This window comes from Loxodonta africana, chromosome 1, assembly GCF_030014295.1.
Source record: "Loxodonta africana isolate mLoxAfr1 chromosome 1, mLoxAfr1.hap2, whole genome shotgun sequence".
NCBI classification, from domain to species: Eukaryota; Metazoa; Chordata; class Mammalia; order Proboscidea; family Elephantidae; genus Loxodonta; species Loxodonta africana.
The window spans coordinates 222,254,361-222,275,258 of NC_087342.1; the positions used below are offsets into that span (position 1 = coordinate 222,254,361).

Genomic DNA, 20,898 nt, shown 5'->3' on the forward strand with positions numbered 1-20,898 from the left:
ACAGATAAAAGGGATTTAAAGTGCTATCTGGACAACGTGGGTAACACATGTGAAGAGAAAGGAAGCCAAAAAATAGAGCACAATTGTACCATTCTGTGGAAATAACTTTGCAAGGTGGGTGGAGGTCAGTGTTTACCAAACATGAAAGATTATTATCAGTAGAGGAAGGAATTGTTGGTTTTTAGTCTAAGAGGTCATTGTGAAGAGAAAAATAAGAAAGAACATAAATTACTGTTGAAATCACTTTTAAACTACTTAAGCAAACTTCACTACATGCAAGGAATTCAAAATCTTGTGTGGGTCATTTGACCCTGAATCTATTTGGGGCAGTCACCAATTTCTCCTCTCAAATGTTTTCATTCATTTATTTGGGTATAAAGAAACAGAAAATTACATCTACCTAATTTTCAGCATATGTCAAAGCTGAATAAACTCTTACATGGTAATTTCTTAACTATTCTAAGTAAATGAGTACATGATTATCTGAGTAACTATGAGTAATGATTATTTAATTATACTACAAACTATCATAAAATATCAGGAACTAGTATTTAGGAGTGAGAACTACATAAAAAAGTCTGTGTTTTATTGACTATGCAAAGGCATTCAGCTGTGTGGATCATAACAAATTATGGATGAAATTGCAAAGACTGGGAATTCCAGAACGCTTAAGTGTGCTTATGTGGAACCTGTACATAAACCAAGAGGCAGTTGTTCAAACAGAACAAGGAGATACTGCATGGTTTCAAATCAGAAAAGGTGTGTGTCAGGGCTGTACAATTTTGCCATAGTTATTCAATCTGCATGCTGAGCAAATAATCTGAGAAGCTGGACTATATGAAGAAGAAAATGGCATCAAGATTGGAGGAAGACTCATTAACAACCTGCGTTATGCAGATGACACAACCTTGCTTGCTGAAAGTGAAGAGGACTTGAAGCACTAACTGATGAAGATCAAAGGCCACAGCCTTCAGTATGGATTACACCTCAACATAAAGAAAACAAAAATCCTCACAATGGGACCAATAAGCAACATCACGATAAATGGAGAAAAGATTGAAGTTGTCAGGGATTTCATTTTACCTGGATCCATAATCAATGCCCATGGAACCAGCAGTAAAGAAATAAATGACGTATTGTACTGGGCAGATATACTGCAAGAGATCTCTTTAAAGTGCTAAAAAGCAAAGATGTCACTTTGAGGACTAAGGTATGTCTAACCCAACAAATGGTATTTTCAATCATCTCATACGCATATGAAAGCTGGACAATGAATAAAGAACACTCAAGAAGAACTGATGCCTTTGAATTATGGTGTTAGCGAAGAATATTGAATATACCACGGACTGCCAAAAGAATGAACAAACCTGTTTTGGAAGAAGTACAGCCAAAATTCTTCTTAGAAGCAAAGATGGCGAGACTTAGTCTCATGTACTTTGGACATGTTTTCATAAGGGACCAGTCCATGGAGAAGGACATCATGCTTGGTAAAACAGAGCGTCAGTGAAAGATAGGAAGACGCTCAAAGAGATGGGGTAACACACTGGCTGCAATGATGAACTCAAGCATAGCAGCGATTGTGAGGATGGTGCAGGACTGGGTAGTGTTTCGTTCTGTTGTACATAGGGTTGCTGTGAGTCAGAATTGACTCCAAGGCATCTAACAACAACAGACTGGTGTAGGGCCCTGACGTGAATTTGACATGAATTCCTGCCCTCAAGGTTTTTATACTCTGTGTGGGTGGATTAGACACACACAGGTAACACAGTTCAAAGCAGTACCAGATAACTGCCCTAATCATGTCACAGTGCGCTAAAGAAGTTTAATGGGAGGAGAGAGAACATTTGACTGTATCAAGCAATAACTGCTTCACTGAGGAGGCTGCAATGAAATTGGACTTTGAAGTTAAGTCAAGTTTTAGGAGTCATGAATAGAGCACATTCCTGAAGGTGCCCCAGAAGGAGATAGACGGGTCAGGGGTTCTTCAGACCATGGAACGTATGTCCTCTGGCTGAAGTCTAGGGACATGAAGGTGAGCTAGAGGAAAAAAATGCTTGACGGTCAAGATGGAGTTAGAATATGGAAGCGAAGCCAAGAAGCTGGGACTTTAAGAGGGAGATCAAGGAAGATTTTCAGCATGGAGTAATAAAAATAAGGTGGTGTGTTAAGAAGAATTTGTCTAGGCAATATGCAGGAATGATTTTCCTTATCTGTATGCCTTAGACACTTATTTCTAGAGCACCTGCCACATACTGTATCAAGCACAATAAAGTGTACCTACACCCCATATTAAATATATTTACACACATACAATTTTTGAATTCACTAGATTTACACTTGACTAGCTGACATAATGCTAGCATTTGTAAACCTTTGTTATTTTTGATTTAGCTCTTTTTTGTTTTTGTTTTTTTTATTTAAAAGCCAATATTTTTGTAGGCCCTTGAAGATCTAGAAGGCCTCAGGCACTTTTTCCATAATGTTCAATGAAGAAAAGAGTAGCAAAGCATGGAGGACAGGGTACTACCCAAATGTCAACAATTTAATACACTTAAAAGTAACATGAGAACCTGAACTATACCAATAAAAAAAAAAAAACACATTTAAAACACTATGGCAACAAAAACTATACACATCTGAGAAGATCAACCAGAAGGACGCTTGTCCTTAAATTGCTTCTATGGTCAAAAAACTTTTTTTGATTAAAAAAAAATGCACGTAAAGGTTTTTTTAAAAAAGAGAGAAGGTACAGTAAGACCTAGTTTAACTGGCTTCCTTCCTCTCCTTTTACATCTGTCCTGAATGCCATCTTCAATCCATTAATTTAAGGATAATGATTTATTCATTTGTTTATCAAATATTTACTTAACCATAATGTTCCACAGAGTCATTATACCAAGAAGAATTAGGCAGTGTTCAACCATTTCAAGAGGTGGCATATGAGCAGGAACCGATGGTACTGAAGGAAGAAGTCCAAGCTGCTCTGAAGGCATTGGCCAAAAAACAAGGCTCCGGGAATTGACGGAATATCAATTGAGATGTTTCAACAAACAGATGCAGCGCTGGAGGTGCTTGCTCGTCTATGCCAAGAAATATGGAAGACAGCTTCCTGGCCAACTGACTGGAAGAGATCCAGATTTATGCCTATTCCCAAGAAAGGTGATCCAACCAAATGTGGAAATTATAGAACAATATCATTAATATCACACACAAGCAAAATTCTGCTGAAGATCATTCAAAAATGGCTGCAGCAGTATATCGACGGGGAACTGCCAGAAATTCAGGCCGGTTTCAGAAGAGAACGTGGAACCAGGGATATCATTGCTGATGTCAGATGGATCCTGGCTGAAAGCAGAGACTACCAGGAGGATGTTTACCTGTGTTTTACTGACTATGCAATGGCATTCGACTGTGTGGATCATAACAAATTATGGCTAACATTGTGAAGAATGGGAATTCCAGAACACTTAATTGTGCTCGTGAGGAACCTTTACATAGACCAAGAGGCAGTTGTTCAAACAGAACGAGGAGATACTGCGCGGTTTCAAATCAGAAAAGGTGTGTGTGTATCAGGACTGTATACTTTGACCATAGTTATTCAATCTGTATGCTGAACAAATAATATGAGAAGCTGGACTACATGAAGAAGAATGGGGCATCAGGATTGGAGAAAGACTCATTAACAACCTGCATTATGCAGATGACACAACCTTGCTTGCTGAAAGTAAAGAGGACTTGAAGCACTTACTAATGAAGATCAAAGACCACAGCCTTCAGTATGGATTGCACCTCAACATAAAGAAAACAAAAATCCTCACAACTGGACCAATGAGCAACATCATGATAAATGGAGAAGAGACTGAAGTTGTCAAGGATTTCATTTTACTTGGATCCACAATCAACAGCCATGGAAGCAACAGTCAAGAAATCAAAAGACGCGTTGCACCGCGTAAATCTGCTGCAAAGGACCTCTTTAAAGTGTTGAACAGCAAAGATGTCACCTTGAAGACTAAGGTGCGCCTGACCCAAGCCATGGTATTTTAAATCACATCATATGCATGTGAAAGCTGGACGATGAATAAGGAAAACCAAAGAAGAATTGACGTCTTTGAATTCTGGTGCTGGCGAAGAATATTGAATATACTGTGGACTGCCAAAAGAACAAACAAATCTGTCTTAGAAGAAGTACAGCCAGAATGCTCCTTAGAATCAAGGATGGCGAGAGTGTGTCTTACATACTTTGAACATGTTGTCAGGAAGGATCAGTCCCTGGAGAAGGACATCACGCTTGGCAGAGTACAGGGTCAGTGGAAAAGAGGAAGACTCTCAACAAGGTGGACTGACACAGTGGCTGCAACAATGAGCTCAAGCATAGCAACGATTTTAAGGATGGCGCAGGACTGGGCAGTGTTTTGTTCTGTTGTGCATAGGGTCGCTATGAGTCGGAACCAACTCGACAGCATCTAACAACAACAACAATGTTCCAAAATATAAATGATCATTGTTTGCTTTTCCCTTTTCTCCTTTGTTTCTTTTTGAATTGATTCACAAGGGAAAAGCCAAATTTTGGCCTTTCAGTCAATAACCCTACTTTTTGATTCAACTGCTCTCTATATGACACCCCAGCGTGCCCACTGGAATCGTTTCTGGCATTTTACCACTTGCTCCACAAGATTGCATGATGTCATCCTGTCTCACATGAACCAACACTGGTACATTAATATCCACAAAATTTAACAGATTATCTTCAAATGAAGAAATATATTGGATAAAAAACAGTTGCAGCAAATACTTTTTAAGCCAAAGCTATGCGGAAACACTGTGAAAAATGACAAAGACTTCTAAAATATTGCCATTATACTAAAGAAATTTATAATCCAAAGAGTTTAAACTTTTGTTTCTCTGTAAACTCAGAGATTCCATAAGCTCCCTGTTAAAATGGATCGCCTTTGTTATCTCTTAAAAACAGAAAATATATATATTAATGATAGGTATTTAGAATTTTAATACCCCTAATATATTTTTTTATACTATACTATGGAAGCCCTGTTGGTGCAGTGGTTAAGAGCTATGGCTGCTAATCAAAGGGTCGGCAGTTCAAATTCACCAGCTGCTCCTTCGAAATGCTATGGGGCAGTTGTACTCTGTCCTATGAGTCACTTTCAATCTGAATCAACTTGATGGCAACGGGTATTATAGTATTATCCTGTATTTACTTTTAAGGTTATATTTAAGTTGACTAAAGTTACAGAAACATTCGTTATTCCTAAGAACAAATGAAAGTCTGCATTGCAGCCTGACTGCTCATCCATAATTCAGAATTCCAGCCTAAAACATTATGCTCAAGCAAGCACAAATATTGGCAAAGGTGAATATTGGACAGCTACAGTAACAGCTAAATTATGTAGCAATCTGTGTGTGTGCTTTCATTTCCTAGCACTAGAAATAAAAATTAAAAGCAGGAAAATAGTCAACAATTATTGTTGTAAGCTAAATAGCCCAGAATAATAAAGCCAACTTCCCATTATTCAAAACTATGTCCTCTTTTTTAGCAATACATAGATCTGATATGAAAATAAAACCCAAGAAGGGGAAAAAATTATAGATACTTGGATTATCTATCCAAGCAAAGAAAAGAAGATTCTAGAAGAATGTTCTGAAGTATTTGAACTTTAAAAGTAGCCACTCTGGTTTTATTTTAGAAGGATAAATAGCTTCATTTGTTTTAATTATATGGACAGTAATGCAAGTCCTCCATTTTATTGGGGCCTTGGTCACACATTTGGAAATTCCAGCAGGCAGACACACATGTCTACTAAACATCCTTGCCAGAAGACCAGGTCTCCTCTCTCCAGGGAAATTGGCCCACGTGGGCTCACAAGTTCAATAAGGATGCATGTTGAGAGCCAAGAGTAGGAGGAGGCACTCACTTCATCAGCTCAGTTGGCAGAATTAACCTAGCAGATCAATGTGTCAGTAGATATGCCAGCCAGATCGCCTTTACTTTATGCCTCTTCACTTTGCTTCATTGATGCAGGATAAATGTGGTACATTTGCTGTAGAGTAGATCTTATATTTTGTAGCCATCAGTAAAATGTGTGTGTATATATATATTTAGCAGAAGAAAGACCTGATGATCTGCTTCTATAAAAATTACAGCCAAGAAAACTCCACGGAGCAGGTCTACTCTGCAATACATGGGGTCACTAGGAGTCAGAACTGACTGGACGCCAAAGGGTTTGGTATATATATTTATGTGTATATATTAGGAATTTGTTAGATTTGGAAACCCTGATGGCATAGTGGTTAAGAGCTATGTCTGCTAACCAAAAGGTTAGCAGTTCAAATCCACCAGGTGCTCCTTGAAAACTCTCTGGGGCAGCTCTACTCTGTCCTATAGGGTTGCTATGAGTTGGAATTGACTCAACGGCAATGTGTTTGGTTTTTGTTTTTTTTCACACACACACACACACACACATACATATAAATATATGTGCATACATACAAAAATAAGTATGTATGGAGCCCTGGTGGCATAGTGGTTAAGAGCTCACCTGCTAACCAAAAAGTTGGCAGTATGAATCTACCAGCCACTCCTTGGAAACCCTATGGGGCAGTTCTACTCTGTCCCATAGGGTCGCTATGAATCTGAATTGACTCAACGGCAATGGGTTTATATATATATATATATATATAACTATATATAGTTATATATAGTTATATATATAGTTATATATATAGTTATATATATAGTTATATATATATATAGTTATTATATAAATATATATATTCCTACGCTTCTGTCAGTTTTTCTTATTGTGGTGGCTTACATGTTGCTATGATGCTGGAAGCTATGCCACCGGTATTTCAAATACCAGCAGTGTCACCCACGGGGGAAAAGTTTCCAGGCAGCTTCCAGACTAAGAATAGGAAGAATAACCTGGCAGTCTACCTCTGAAAAAATGGCCAGTGAAAACCTTATGAATAGCAGCAGAACATTGTCTGGCATAGATTAGCCCCTCAGGTTGAAGGACACTCAAAATACAGTTGGGGAAGAGCTGCCTCCTCAAAAGAGAGTCAACCTTAATAACATGGATGGAGTAAAGCCTTCTGGCACCACTCAAAATGAGAGGAAACAGCTGCAAACATCCATTAATAATCAGAACATAAATGGATGAAATATGAATCTAGGAAAGCTGAAAGTCATCAAAAATGATATGGAACACATAAAATAGATACTCTAGGTATTATTATTGAGCTGAATAGACTGAGATTGGCCATTTTGAATTTTACAATCATATAGTTTACTGTGGAAACCCTGGTGAGGTAGTGGTTAAGTGCTACTGCTGCTAACCTAAAGGTTGGCAGTTCAAATTCGCCAGGCACTCCTTGGAAATTCTATGGGGTAGTTCTACTCTGTCCTATAGGGTCACTATGAGTCGGAATAAACTCGATGGCAACGGGTTTGGTTTTTTTGGTTTTATAGCTTACTATGTTGAGAATAACAAATTGAAGAGGAATGACATCACATTCATCATCAAAAAGAGCTATCCTGGAATACAACCGTATTGGTGATAGGATAATATTCAAACACCTACAAGGAAGACCAGTTAATACGACTACTATTCAACTTTACACACCAACCACTAAGACCAAAGATGAAGAAATTGAAGATTTTACCAACTTCTGCAGTGTAAAATGTATCAAACATGAAATCAAGATGTACTAATAATTACTGGTGATTAGGATGTAAAAGTTGGAAACAAAGAAGAAGGATTGGTATTTGGAAAATATGGCCTTGGTGACAGACATGACACTGGAGACAACATGACAGAATTTTGCAAGACCAATGACTTCTTCATTGCAATACCTTTTTTCAACAACATAAATGGTGACTATATACGTAGACCTCACCAGATGGAATGCACAAGAATCAAATCAACTACATCTGTAGAAAGAGACAATGGGAAACTTAATATCATCAGTCAGAACAAGGCCAGGGGCCCACTGTGGAACAGACCATCAACTGCTCATATGCAAGTTCAAGTTGAAGCTGCAGAAAATTAGAGCAAGTCCACAAAAGCCAAAATATGATCTTGAGTATTGTTGTTGGTAGGTGCTGTCGAGTCAGTTCTGACTCATAGCAACTCTGCAGAACAGAATAGAACAGCTCATAGGGTTTCCAAGGAGCGGAAGGTGGATTTGAACTGTCGAACTTTTGGTTAGCAGCCTAACACTAACTATTAAACCACCAGGGCTCTGACCTTGAGTATATTTCAACTGAATTTAGAGACCATCTCAAGAATAGATTTGATGCATTGAACACTAATGACCAAAGACCAGACAAGTTATGGAATGACATCAAGGACATCATACACGAAGAAAGCAAAAGGTTGTTAAAAAGACAGGAACGAAAGAAAAAAACAAAATGGATATTAGAAGAGTAGAACAGCTAAAGTGACTCAAAGAAACAATGAAGTAAAAGGGCTAAACAGAAGATATCAAAGGGCAGCTCGAGAAGATAAAGTAAAATATAACGATATGTGTGAAGACCTGGAGTTAAAAAAACCAAAAGGGAAACAGGTAAACGTTTTTCTGGTACTCTCTGGTTTCAGCCAAAATCCATCTGACATCAGCAGTGATATCCCTGATTCCAAATCCTCTTTGAATCTGGCTTGAACATCTGACAGTTCCCTATCGATGTACTGCTGCGACCTCTTTTGAATGATCTTCAGCAAAATTTTACTTGTGTGTGATATTATTGATGTTGTTCAATAATTTCTGCATTCTGTTGGATCACCTTTCTTTGGAATTGGGCAGAAATATGGATCTCTTCCAGTTGGTTGGCCAGGAAGCTGTTTTCCAAATTTCTTGAAATAGACAAGTGGGCACCTCCAGTGCTGCATCTGTTTGTTGAAACATCTCAATTGGTATTCTGTAAATTCCTGGAGCCTTAGTTTTTGCCACTCCCTTCAATACAGCTTGGATTTCTTCCTTCAGTAGCATCAGTTCTTGATCTTATATTACTTCCTGAAATGGTTAAATGTCAACCAATTCTTTCTGGTACAGTGACTCTCTGTATTCCTTCCATCTTCCTTTTCCCTGTAGAATCCTTCAATATCGCAACTGAAGGCTTGAATTTTTTTCCTCAGTTCTTTCGGCTTGAGAAATGCCAAGTGTGTTTTTCCCTTTTGGTTTTTTAACTCCAGGTCTTTGCACATGTCATTATAATATTTTACTTTATCTTCTTGAGCTGCCCTTTGAAATCTTCTGTGTTCCACTTCCCCAATAAAGATATGTAACTTAAATCTGAGATCCTTGGCACTGGGATCACCAATCAGAGAATTTTTCTGCCTGTGGAGGAGATTTACGCCCACATAGTCAGTAAAGATTTGCAATTTGAGCTAACAAGGCTCTCTCCGGCATGATGAGTGGGATAGTTCAACAATAAGTATGAAATAAACACCAGTCCCCCCAAAGCATCACAATCAGCCCCAGGCGGACAAGCAATGAGTGGGGGTGACTGGACTACAGGAGCTCTCGGTCAGTGATGGCATCTGGTCAGAAGGGAGAAACTCCAGTTCCAGTAATCTCTGGATTTTCTGCAGTGTTTAGTATGTTCTGGACCATCAACATCCAGATTTAACAGCTTAGTCTATATTTGGGAAGTCAAGAGTGTTTAATGGGAAATCACTCCTATGAACACCAAACCTATCGTAAGCAAAGAAAGGGAGGTTATGATTAATTTGATAGCTGTGGTGCAAAACCCAAAAGATCACTTATTGAAGAAACTTAAATTTCAAGTTATAACATTATTTTTAAACTCTCTGGACCAAGGCTGGAGCCCTGGTGATGCAGTGGTTAAGAGCTTGGCTGCTAACCAAAAGGGCAGCAGTTTGAATCTACTGGCCACTCCTTGGAAACCCTATGGGGCAGTTCTACTCTGTCCAGTATGGTCACTATGAGTTAGCATCAACTAGACTGCAAAGGGTTTGTTTTTTTGGTTTGACCAGGGCTAGAGCACAACCCTCCTAAATTTGAATATTTTTATATCCTAAAAGCATATATTTTACCCCCAGACACCCTTTTAAATTAGTGTTGAAGCCACTTCCATAATTCATCCTTCAGACAAAGAGTTGACAAGTCTGTGGGGCCAACAGTAACACAGGTGAGGAACATGCTTTATAGTTCAATCATGTATATGAGATTAAATGGGCACACCAGCCCAAAAGCAAAGACAAGAAGGCAGGAAGGGACAGGAAAACTGAATAAACAGAAACAAGAAACCCAGGGTGGAGAAGGGGAGAGCGTTGACAAATTGCGGGTTTGGCAGCCGATGTCACAGAACAATTTGTGTATTAATTAATGTGAAAGTAATTCCGCTCTGTGAACTTTCACCTAAAGCACAATTAAAAAAACAACAACATATATTTTAAAGTCTAGGAGAGTTAGCACTGGAATTATGACGAAGCAGTATTTCCGCATGTCTACAAAAAAAAAAAAAAAATTACAGGTGATAATTATTTTTAGGGTTCAAGAAATATACAAGCTTAAGGAAAATGGAGAATTAGGAATTCACCTGTGAGCTGCCATTACAGTCACCCTGTCAATTCTTTTAAGGAAATATAGTCTCTAATGCAGACACATCACCAAAAAAAAACAAACAAAAAAAAGGCTTTAGCCTTGTGTTCTTTCTACGTAAAGAGGACATCATCTTAAGACAGCACGTACTGGTTTGAAAACCCTGGGATGACAGACATTTTGCCAGTCCTTGCTGTGGTTTCATAAAATTGAAGGAAAATGCAAGCAGATTTAAAGATTTCTGAGATCACCTGGTACTTGACATTTCCATCCCTTACCTTGCAGTCTTTGCATCACATTGGCAATGTCCCGAGGGGACCGTGAGACTGTTCTGGAGGTTGCCATGGTCCCTCTGGTGACAGGAAACCAACACCAGAAGAATCTTCACCTGGGGCAGAGCAGGACTATCCTACTCTAGAAAACATACTTGAAATTTTCTAGATCTATCAGATGACAAATGAGCCCAGGCAATTGCAGCAGCCGGTGAGGACACAGCACTACAGAAGGCTGAAGCAGTTCTTCTTTTTCTTTTAAGGTGGTGCTCTTAGTGAACCAAAAGACCTGAAAAAGAAAAAGACATTTTGTTTTAAATCTGCATAGGTCACCATCATGCTAAAAGGAGAACCACTTCTATTCTATTTGAATAGATGATCTATTATCAAGTGAAATGATGCGAAAACATTACGAACTACAAAAACCACAAAGGGCTATGCAAATATTAGGAATTCTTATAATAGTTGAGATAATAAATATATAAATGTGGCATATGTAATAAAGTTGGTTGCCAAATGATCACTGTTATTTCATGTTTTCAGTTTAAACTATAAACTTTCTCAAGGGATATATGAAAGTGAAAGTACTCCTGGTTACAAGACCGAGTTCTATTTCTCAACATTTGCAGGTTATTTTGATCTATTTGAGCTTGCTTTGCATGCATATTTTGCTCTGTTTTGCTGTACACTTTCCAGGAATGAGATCAAATCTTAGCACCTAATCACAATCTGAGGAAAAGAGGCCACATAAATGTAAAGCTATTTCCTTCCAAAAATCTGAGTTTCAAATATTCTAATTTTACAAGTCAAAATGCACTTGAATGAGCTTCTTTCCTCCCCATACACAAAGCCTCTAAAGTAAGTTATAGGGTGGGGTAGTGGTAGACGAAGCGGAGAGGAAATTTTCATTCTAATCCCTTCCTGAATTATCTCATTCTGTCACGTTTAATTGATCATTCTGGACTGGGGACGTGAAAAGAGGTAGGAGAATAGTTGATGAAATCTTGATGTTGAGAAATGGATTTTGAACAGGATTTCCTAACTCTGTTGAGCTAAGCTCTAGGGTAAGCTGAAAAGAAGGTCTTGCCAAGGAACAGGATAACTAGTGACAGAAAGAAGAGTGGGAAGGGTGGGAAATGCACTCAGAGAAAGAAACTTAGCCAAGGGGCCAAGTGAGGAGACCCGTGTGAGAATGAGGATTCACTACAATTCACACTGCATCTCTGGGTTATGATGACTAGGGCCAGAAAAAGGGATGGGATGGGGGGGTGGGGGAGAGGTAGGGTGGGAGCAGCAAAACCGTAAAGAAAGCACAGCACATACACATGGGATGGTCCATCTGATGGAGAGCTCACGTTCTCCAAACGAAAAGAAAACAAGAGGATTCTACGAGGGCTATGAAACAATTATATTATCACCCGAATGTATGATCCATAAAACAGTATTATTTATAAATTGTTGGTTAAGTAGTAGGATGTAGTCACAAATTAAAATCGATTTCAGAAAGGCATTATTAATACTAGTCTATACTGGTATCTGATCAGAATGAAGAATACACAACTGATAATACCTTGTTTAGACTACCCCCCGAAAAAGAAGGAGCAACACTGCGCACTGCTAGCAGCCCTGTGTATAAAATCCTCAAAAGCGTGTACAAGAAAGCGCTGTTTTGTGGTCACACAGCAAAGTAGGGGGCAATGGGGCAGTGAACAGCATTAGGTGGTAAAGGAATACAATATTTACTAGCAGTTTAAGCAAATACTTGGCATCTTCTAGTCTGGAGAGGCACCTCTCAGTGAGTGGCTCTCCATGGAGTTCTCAAAGAAGAAATAATCACTTCTGGCTAGGCTGTCAAGCTTAAAAACCTATAGTCCTGTTGGCACTGTGTACCCATTAGCAGCTTATATTTCCTGGGGAAAAACCATTTCTCCTGCCGGCATACAAAAGCTACCTCAATTTCAGAGACTAATAGACAGTGAGAAGTGCCTGAGGGACCTTACCGATGGCTTATCTAAGTCATTAGAAACTTAGGTTCTGCAAATGTAAGAATATAGTTTTCCAAAATCTATTTATCAATCTATCCACCTACCTACCTACCTGTCTATCTATCCACCTACATTATCTATCTATCTATCTGCATATACACTAAGTAGAGAGGAGGGAAGAAATTCACTTTAATTCAGCTACCCCATGCCAGACCCTGCTCCACACTGGTTCACAGGTGATTAAGACACACCCCCTACCTTCATTCAAGAAGTTTGGAAGTAAAAGGGACTTCAGTAAGTCACCGCGTCACAGATCATTGTGTCTCTACTTTCTTTCAGTTCACATTCATGTTGCCCAACAAATTAATCCTGAAATATCTGTTTTTTGGTGCCACATTAAACTTGGAATTTCTCTGCTTGTTTACAACTTCAGCCTATGTAGCCACTCCTCTGTCCACAACGTAACTAACACTTTCTGAGTGTCTGAGATTGATGCTGGGGTACCAAGAGGAATGTGACACTGGCCCTACTTTTGAGGAGCGGAGAGCATAGTGGAAGATATAGATATCAAAGAGACAATATAAAAATAGCATGGGTAGATACGAATCTAGAGATGGGGGATACAGAGGATGGGTGCTAACCAAACCGGGAGTTCTGGGAAAGGACATCCATCAGAGGCAGCTTACACCTGAGCACAGTCCTGGTAAACAGCTTAGTGTTAGCCAGGTAGAAATATGTGGTGGAAGCATTCTAGGCTGAATGAACTGCATGATCAAAGTCAAGGACATGAGAAACACCACGGTTTGTATGTGGAACTACCAACAGTTAGATGTTGAAGAGCTCTACCATGTTACTATCTGGAAGTGAGGCTGTAGAAGTAGGTGGTGGCTGGATGGTTGAAGGCCTGCAAACTGTGCTCAGTAGCTTGGTCCTGATTCTTTTGTGGGCAAGAAGAAACACGGAAGAATTTTAAGCTTGGAGTGACAAGGTATAACTTAAATTATTGTTTCTATTGAAGCTCCAGTTTTTAAGGTCTATTTAAGGAGGAAAAAAACTGGAAGAATCAGGAAGAACAGGAAAGTGTCTACTGTTCTCAGAGCAGAAGAAGTTACCTCAGTGAGAGAATGAAATAGGACAGGGATAGCAGATTAGAGAGCAAAATCTGAGAAACCTTTAGGAGACAAAATTTGTAAGATCTGGTGATTAGTCAGGGGTGGTGGAATAAGTGGTGGGAGTCTCAGATGACCCTTGGATTCTGATTTGAGATTGCATGGGTCATGGTGCCATTAACTGAGTTCAGCAGTACAGGGGCTGTGCCAGTTTTACTTTTTAATACTCCTCCCTTCATACCCTCATATCCTAGCTGAACAATTTCTTCAATGCCCCAACCACAGTCCATACTCATCTCCACCATTCTTCCAGCAGTTTCTCACCCCTCTGTGGAACACTTTCAAGAAGGTGAACAACTCAATGTACCACTCAATACCTAGTGACCACGTCCCACTTGAAACCTTCCCCAAACATGCCAGCACGTATGTAGCATTATGGTCCCTCCAATCCTCCAGCACTAACAATTCATACTATGTTACTTACACTTTGTCTTGTGTTCTTTACCATCATGGGTCACATTTCACTCTAACTAGACTGGGAACATTTCTCAGGTCTAGAGACTATAACTCTTACTGCCTTGACATCCCACTCACTGACACCAAGTACATGCTAGACTCTCGACATATATTTTGTTTTATTCAACCAGGTTCATCATATTTTACCTCTCTGAGACAATCCCCCAGGAAACCTCTTCTTCTACACTGCAGAAGTTGATGCAATATCCTTCCTTTTTTAGGCCTAAAACATTTTGCGTCCACCAATCACATATACATGTATTTCCTATTTTGTAAATTGCATTTTTCTTGCTTTTTAGTGATGTTTTAATTTGAATTAGTCATACGAATTGATGGGAATTTCATAATAAATAATAATAAGAGAAGCTAGAGAATCAAAAGAGTTCTAGACTCAGCTCTGTCTCAAGTAGTTGAGTGGGTTTTTGGTGCAGAGATCCTCAACCACCCTCTTTGGGAGGCAGCGTGATAGAGGGGGAATGTACAACCTTTGAGCTAATGAAAGACCTAGAGCTAAACCTTAGTTCAGTCTCTTACTCTCCATGTGAACATAAAAAAAACGAACTTTTCCAGGACCTTGTTCTTTCATCTTTAAAATGAGGTGATTTTAGGCTACATTACTTTAATTTTATCCTGCTTAAATTAAATGTAAAAAGAGAAATATGTGATGTTCCTAGCAGACTGTTTTGCATAGAGTAGGGATTCAACAAGTAACTGGTTTCCATCTTCCTTTCCTTGGCCTCAGTTCCTCTATCCATAATACAAGGGATGAGCCTAGAATCGAGGGATGCTATCAAGTATACTCTCCAATTCCAAAACTTACAGCAGCACAAGTGATGGCTAAAATGAATGCTGATACAAGGTCCTAAATTTAGTCCTTGAACTGACTAATCACACAGCAGCGGCCATAGCAATGTCCTGCTTGAGAACATGACCTGTAGAACCAGACCACCAGAGGATAGTCCGGCACCATCAGTGATCTCTCTATGCCCAGAGTAATTAAAGGAGTTTTCTCTAGTTGCAAGATGTGATAGGGGAAGGGGGGAATGAGGGGCACAGTTAGATATTAGGATAGAAAGGGAGATTAGGTAGACATTGACGGATTGTATACCAGTTAATAGTCCCTATGCCAACTCTTTTTATGCCAACTCTAATCTCTCCAAGGTAAGGAACTAACATGACAATGCAGATAAATACGCCTACCAGTCGCTAGGTGTTGCAAATGTTTAACGTGCTTGGCTGTGAATCAAAAGTTTGGAGGTTCAAGTCCTCCCAGATGTGCCTCAAAAGAAAGGCCTAGCAATCTACTATTGAGAAAACCAACTACTGAAAACCCTATAGAGCACAGTTCTACTCTGACACGTGTGGGGTCACCATGAGTTGGAGCTGACTTGACAGCAACTGGTTTTTAAATACCAAAAAAATCTGGTGCTGTTGAGTCGATTCCAACTCAGAGCAACTCTACGAGAATTGGCAAAGAATATTAAATATACTGTGGACTGCCAGAAGGATGAACAAATCTGTCTTACAAGAGATACAACAAGAATGTTCTATAGATGTGAGGATGATGTGAATCCGACTCACTCACTTTTTGGACCCATCATCAGGAAAAACCAACTGCTAGAAAAGGACATCATGCTTGATAAAGTACAGGTCAGAAAAGCCTCAGTGAGATAGACCGACATAATAGCCACCATGGACTCAAACATACCAACAATCACGAAGATGGCACAGGACTGGGTAATGTTTCATTCTGTTCTACTTAGGTCACTATGATTCTAAGCTGACTGGATGGCAACTAACAACCACCACCACCACCATGCCTAGGAGAGAGGTAAGATTCATGTATTTATTATTTCATGTAGCAAATATATATTGAGCAACTATGGTAAGGGACAATGTTACTGAGTAAATAGCAGGGAACAAGACACACAAGTTGTCATAGAGTTTATATACCAAAGGAGGGGATGAATACTGGACGATGTTACAGTAAAGTACAGTGACTATTTGATGGGGAAGTTCAGGGTCTGTCGGAGCAAATAGAGTACCCAATCCATAACCGTCAGCTGCATTTATTGTAGGCTGCAAAGGGAATTTAAACTCTGCAATTTGGGATTCTCTTGGTTAAGTGATGGTACTCTTCTCAGCACCAACACCTGTGAAAAGCCCAGCAGTGAATCATCACAACTCATCTTCCCCAGTCCCTAAGCAGCACGGACAACCGCAGTTTCTGGTTTGTGCCACTAAAAGGAAGGCAATTGAACAGGTACTTCTGCTGTTGTTATTAGGTGCTGTCGAATCGATTTCGACTCAGCGACTACAGCACGAAACACCGCCCTGTTCTGCACCATCCACACAATGGTTGTTATGCTCGAGCCCATTGTTGCAGCCACTGTATCAATCCATCTCGCTGAGGGTCTTCCTCTTTTTTGCTGACCTTCTACTTTACCAAGCATGATGCCCTTCTCCAGGGACTGGTTCCTCCTGATAACATGTCCAAAGTATGTGAAATGAAGTCTTACCATCCTCACTTCTAATGAGCTTTCTGGCTGTACTTCTTCCGAGGCAAATTTGTTTGTTCTTTTGGCCGTCCATGGTATATTCAATATGCTTCACCAACACCATAGTTCAAAGGCATCGATTTTACTAGGCCACTAAAACGTATCTTAAAACACTGCGACTAAATGTTTAGGTGTTACGAAACTACCACAGAAAATTCCAAACGCTGCAACGATCAGAGACATCGTGGCTCGTTTCTGATTGAAAAAGATGAAGTGAGACCATAAACATGTTAACAAATTCATAGAAGTATGAAGTACAGTATTACTCAATTAAATGTCTAAAAATGTACAATAGCACAAATAGTGAAACCTACTATGAAACAAAAATTTGAAAAGCTGACGATCAACTTTCAACTCCATTCTATCCAAGTCAGCTAAGTGTCTGATTTAAAACGTAATTATCATTTCACTCCTTAGTAATGGTAATAATTAATAAATACTAAGATGACTAAAAGGTCAGGAAGAAGGACATCTTTGAATGAATACAAACACGCTATGAATGTGTGCAGAGGATCTCGGTGAATGGCACTGTGAATTCCTCACTATTATAAACTATACAGGGTAACAAAGAAGACTGTGTCATTTCTATGGGAGAACAAGAATATGAACAAGTAATCAAAAGACAAAATACACAGCTGATCAGCGTGAACCGTATTAAGAGTCACAATTCAATTGGGGGGGGGCGATAGGCCTAGAGCATAAATTGTACCTAAAGATATCTGCTACCTTCTTTCCATATTTTGTTAAAGTGTGTATTGCACCTGTTGACAAACATTAGTTGGAACAGACACGAGGAAGTACCAGGAGGACCTTTAAGAGGAGGAGTAATGCAGAGTTCCCATGGGGGAGTCTATGACCTGTCAGTTTCGGTCTACAGGGTGTGGCTTATAATAGCTCTAGCCAGAGCCCAGAAAACGCCACCGACCTTGCGCAGCCATGGGTTTCTTACATCCTCTTTCAGTTGAACCTCATTTCGGTTCCAAGAAGCTGTGTCTGCTGCCTTGTTCTCAGGGTGTAGGCCCCGGTGTACCACTCTGCACATTTAACACAAGCAGCTCTTGAAAAATTGCAAATGGTACAGTTACTACCTTTTCCTAACCCCCAGCCCTTGCAGGAAGGAATTACGTGAAAAGAAATATGGGGACAGCGAAAACAGAAGTAAACCAGTTTGTGAAAAAGCATTGGTTAAGACAGATAAAAACGAGGATGGCATGTAATAGCTGGGAAAATATTTTCAAAGATTGGCAATATTATTATCTGGGTCAGTCTGAAGATTTATTTATTTTTATCTCCAGCATGAAACATATTCAGTTAGCATCGATTCAGCACATTTTGTTCTCAGTTGGCCACAAAATAATGAACGGATTAAAGAACACAAGAAAAAATGACTATGTACTTCCTATACTGTCCTGGTGCTCCTAGAACTTTTTATCCATACTGTCAATCTTTTGCATCATAAGGAACAGAAAACCTTTCAAAGAACAAGCCTCATGAGTCATGTCTGAATCAGCACTTTATGCAGAGGTAAGTCATCTTAATAACCATTGCTTAATAGAAAATCATTCAGACTTTCTCTCGCACATATCTGCTTTCTGTGTACAAACGTTTTCTGTCAGCTAGTGGCTCCAAGAAGAAGACAAAAATTGGTACGCATTAAGAAGAGAAAAATAACTTATTTTCAACTTTCCTAAGGTTCACAGAAAAATTTCAGATACATACACATCTTCCATTCCAAACTGAAAAGCTCAGAAATGAACATTCCAGGATGCTAAGGCCAGTTTCACATCTGAGATTTCTCTCTGGACTGAACCTGATTCTATTTATGGAAGGGAGCCGGAACTTCCAGCATCTGAACGCTGTTATTCCAGCCAGCACGCTGAACACCGCTTCCCAAGGGGCTCCCCTTCCTTCGTGGCCGATAGCTGCCTCAAACTGCACTCTTCTCGCCTTTGCGATGCACCTGCCTGCGGTGAGCCACCATTTCACCGAACTCCTCCGCCAGCCAGGCAAAATCTCCGTCTGAGAGATGTGTCTTTGGAGAGGAGATGAAAGTTATCTTGCCCTCTAGTGTAGACCCTGACGGGAAGCAGTTACACCATGACAGCGCAGTGGAGTCTGACGGCCCAGCCTCTGCAGAGGCTTCCAGCCCTGGGCTTTGCCACCCATCTCCCCTCCTCCAGCCATTCCGAAAATAGTCGGGGGTGGGAGTGGAGGAACGCAGGCTCCTTCGATTTTCAGTGCCCAAAGGAAAAAAAAAAAATTTTTTTTTTCTTTTTTTACATCTTCCATCTGATAGTAGCAACAGTAGCGACCATCACAATAAGAACGAGGGTGGCCGCCTTTGCTCTGCATCATTGGAGCTCAGGGGACGTGCCACCAGCGAAAATGACAACTCACGAGAGGGAGATATTAATAGGGGCATTTACGTGCACGATGCAACGAGAACGTTCCCCAGCCTCCTAAGCTCCTTATCCAGGAACCTCACACGTACACACACCACCACCATCACCACAGGGCGCTCTCCCTCCCACCAAGGGCGCAGAACCTCAGCTTGCAAGTGCAAACTTGCCGACAATTTCTCTGCAATGTGTGCGTCCTCCCCCGACCCACCTACCCACTCTGTCCGCTTTCTTTCTCTCTTTCTGTCTTTTTCTCTCCCCTTCTTTACCTTCTTTCTCAGGCTTGCCCAGATTCCAAGCAGAGACGCTAGGGACAAACCCGGCCGGCTGGCCCTGCCCCGGCTCCCGGGGATGCTGAGGTCTCGGCTCTGTCCCCGCGCTCGCTGTGGGCGCTCAGGCGCCGTGTGCAGGGCTGGCTGCAGGAGGCCGGCCGCCCTAGTGACAGAGCACAACAAGCCGGGCCCGCACCGGCACCGGCGCGCTCGCCCTGGCGCGGGCACCCGCGCCCCGCTGTGCCCCGCAGCCCTCCCTCCCTCCAGCCATCGGGTCCTCCTCCCGGCCGCAAATGTGGGGTGAAGGCCTCCCCTGCCTCCCCGCCCCCCGCAGCTAACCTTCCCCTGGACTGGGAAGATCCCAGCGGACAGTCACCCCTGGTCAGGGTCGCAGTCCGCCTGCTGACCTCGCCACACCCCCTCCGCCGGGATGCACTAGTCCCTGGAAGCTGGGGGGGCGGGGACCAGTAAGCGCCCTCGCAGGGTCCCCAATCTCTTCGCCGTGCACTGCCTCTCTGCTCCCCCTGCGGTGCGTCTCAGCAGCCGCAAAGTCGTTCTGTGACTCACCCTCTGGGCGAGCCTTTCCGGGGGTCGGGGCGGGAAAAAAGGTGCTGGAGCCCTGGGACCTGCTGCCTCCGGCTCCTGGATGAGGTGAGCTGCACCAGCCGCGAACTTTTGCCTCCGGTTTCCACTGGCCGGAGCCTGAGCAGAGCCTATCTTGAAAGGCTGGGGAGGTTCCCTGAAGGTCCAAGGAAGGAAGTGATGCTGCTGCTCTGTGAGGACATTCCGCCAGCTTCTTTTCAATCAAGTTTCGAGAAGATCCTAACAGCTGTGGCTGTGGAGATCAGCAGCAAATAATTTAATTTTAGGGAGATCGGTATGGCATTGGAGTTTTTCCCCGATTGTTGTTTATCCAGCTTGCATTTCTGAAGAAGGCACTTGACAACTTTATGTTATTTGTTCCTGAGTATTGATTTAAGACAATGCAGTGGAACCACTTCTAGATTCTTCAGAGGCGCTGTACTGTACGTGCAGCACTTTGAGAGCCACTGGAGTCTTTTATCAAAATTCCTTCTGATGATGGTGTTGCCTAGTAGCATTGAAGACTTTATTTTGTTGTGGTTTTCAGGTTTCCAGGCAAAGTCAAACATAGTCGCTCTTCTCTAACAATGAAGCTGAAGTCCAGCGAAGATTATTGCAGCTCCA

At 41.1% G+C, this 20,898-nt stretch overlaps 1 protein-coding gene across 11 annotated transcripts in view; it reads right to left on the reverse strand.

The window, feature by feature from the left end:
* Positions 1 to 20,424, reverse strand: part of SYNE1 (spectrin repeat containing nuclear envelope protein 1) — a 556,892-nt gene extending 536,468 nt beyond the window's left edge. For 6 of the 11 annotated variants that reach the window (XM_064292310.1, XM_064292303.1, XM_064292297.1 and 3 more), the window contains exons 1-2: positions 20,260 to 20,422; positions 10,860 to 11,142 (exon numbers count right to left, since the gene is read on the reverse strand). In XM_064292310.1, the coding sequence (XP_064148380.1) occupies positions 10,860 to 10,926 (67 nt within the window). In that variant the 5' untranslated portion in view covers positions 10,927 to 11,142; positions 20,260 to 20,422. Of the gene's footprint in view, positions 1 to 10,859; positions 11,143 to 20,259 lie in introns of all 11 variants that reach the window. The other 5 variants (XR_010323142.1, XM_064292282.1, XM_064292277.1 and 2 more) reach the window with 2 other exon arrangements.
* Between the last annotated feature and the right edge of the window lie 474 nt (positions 20,425 to 20,898).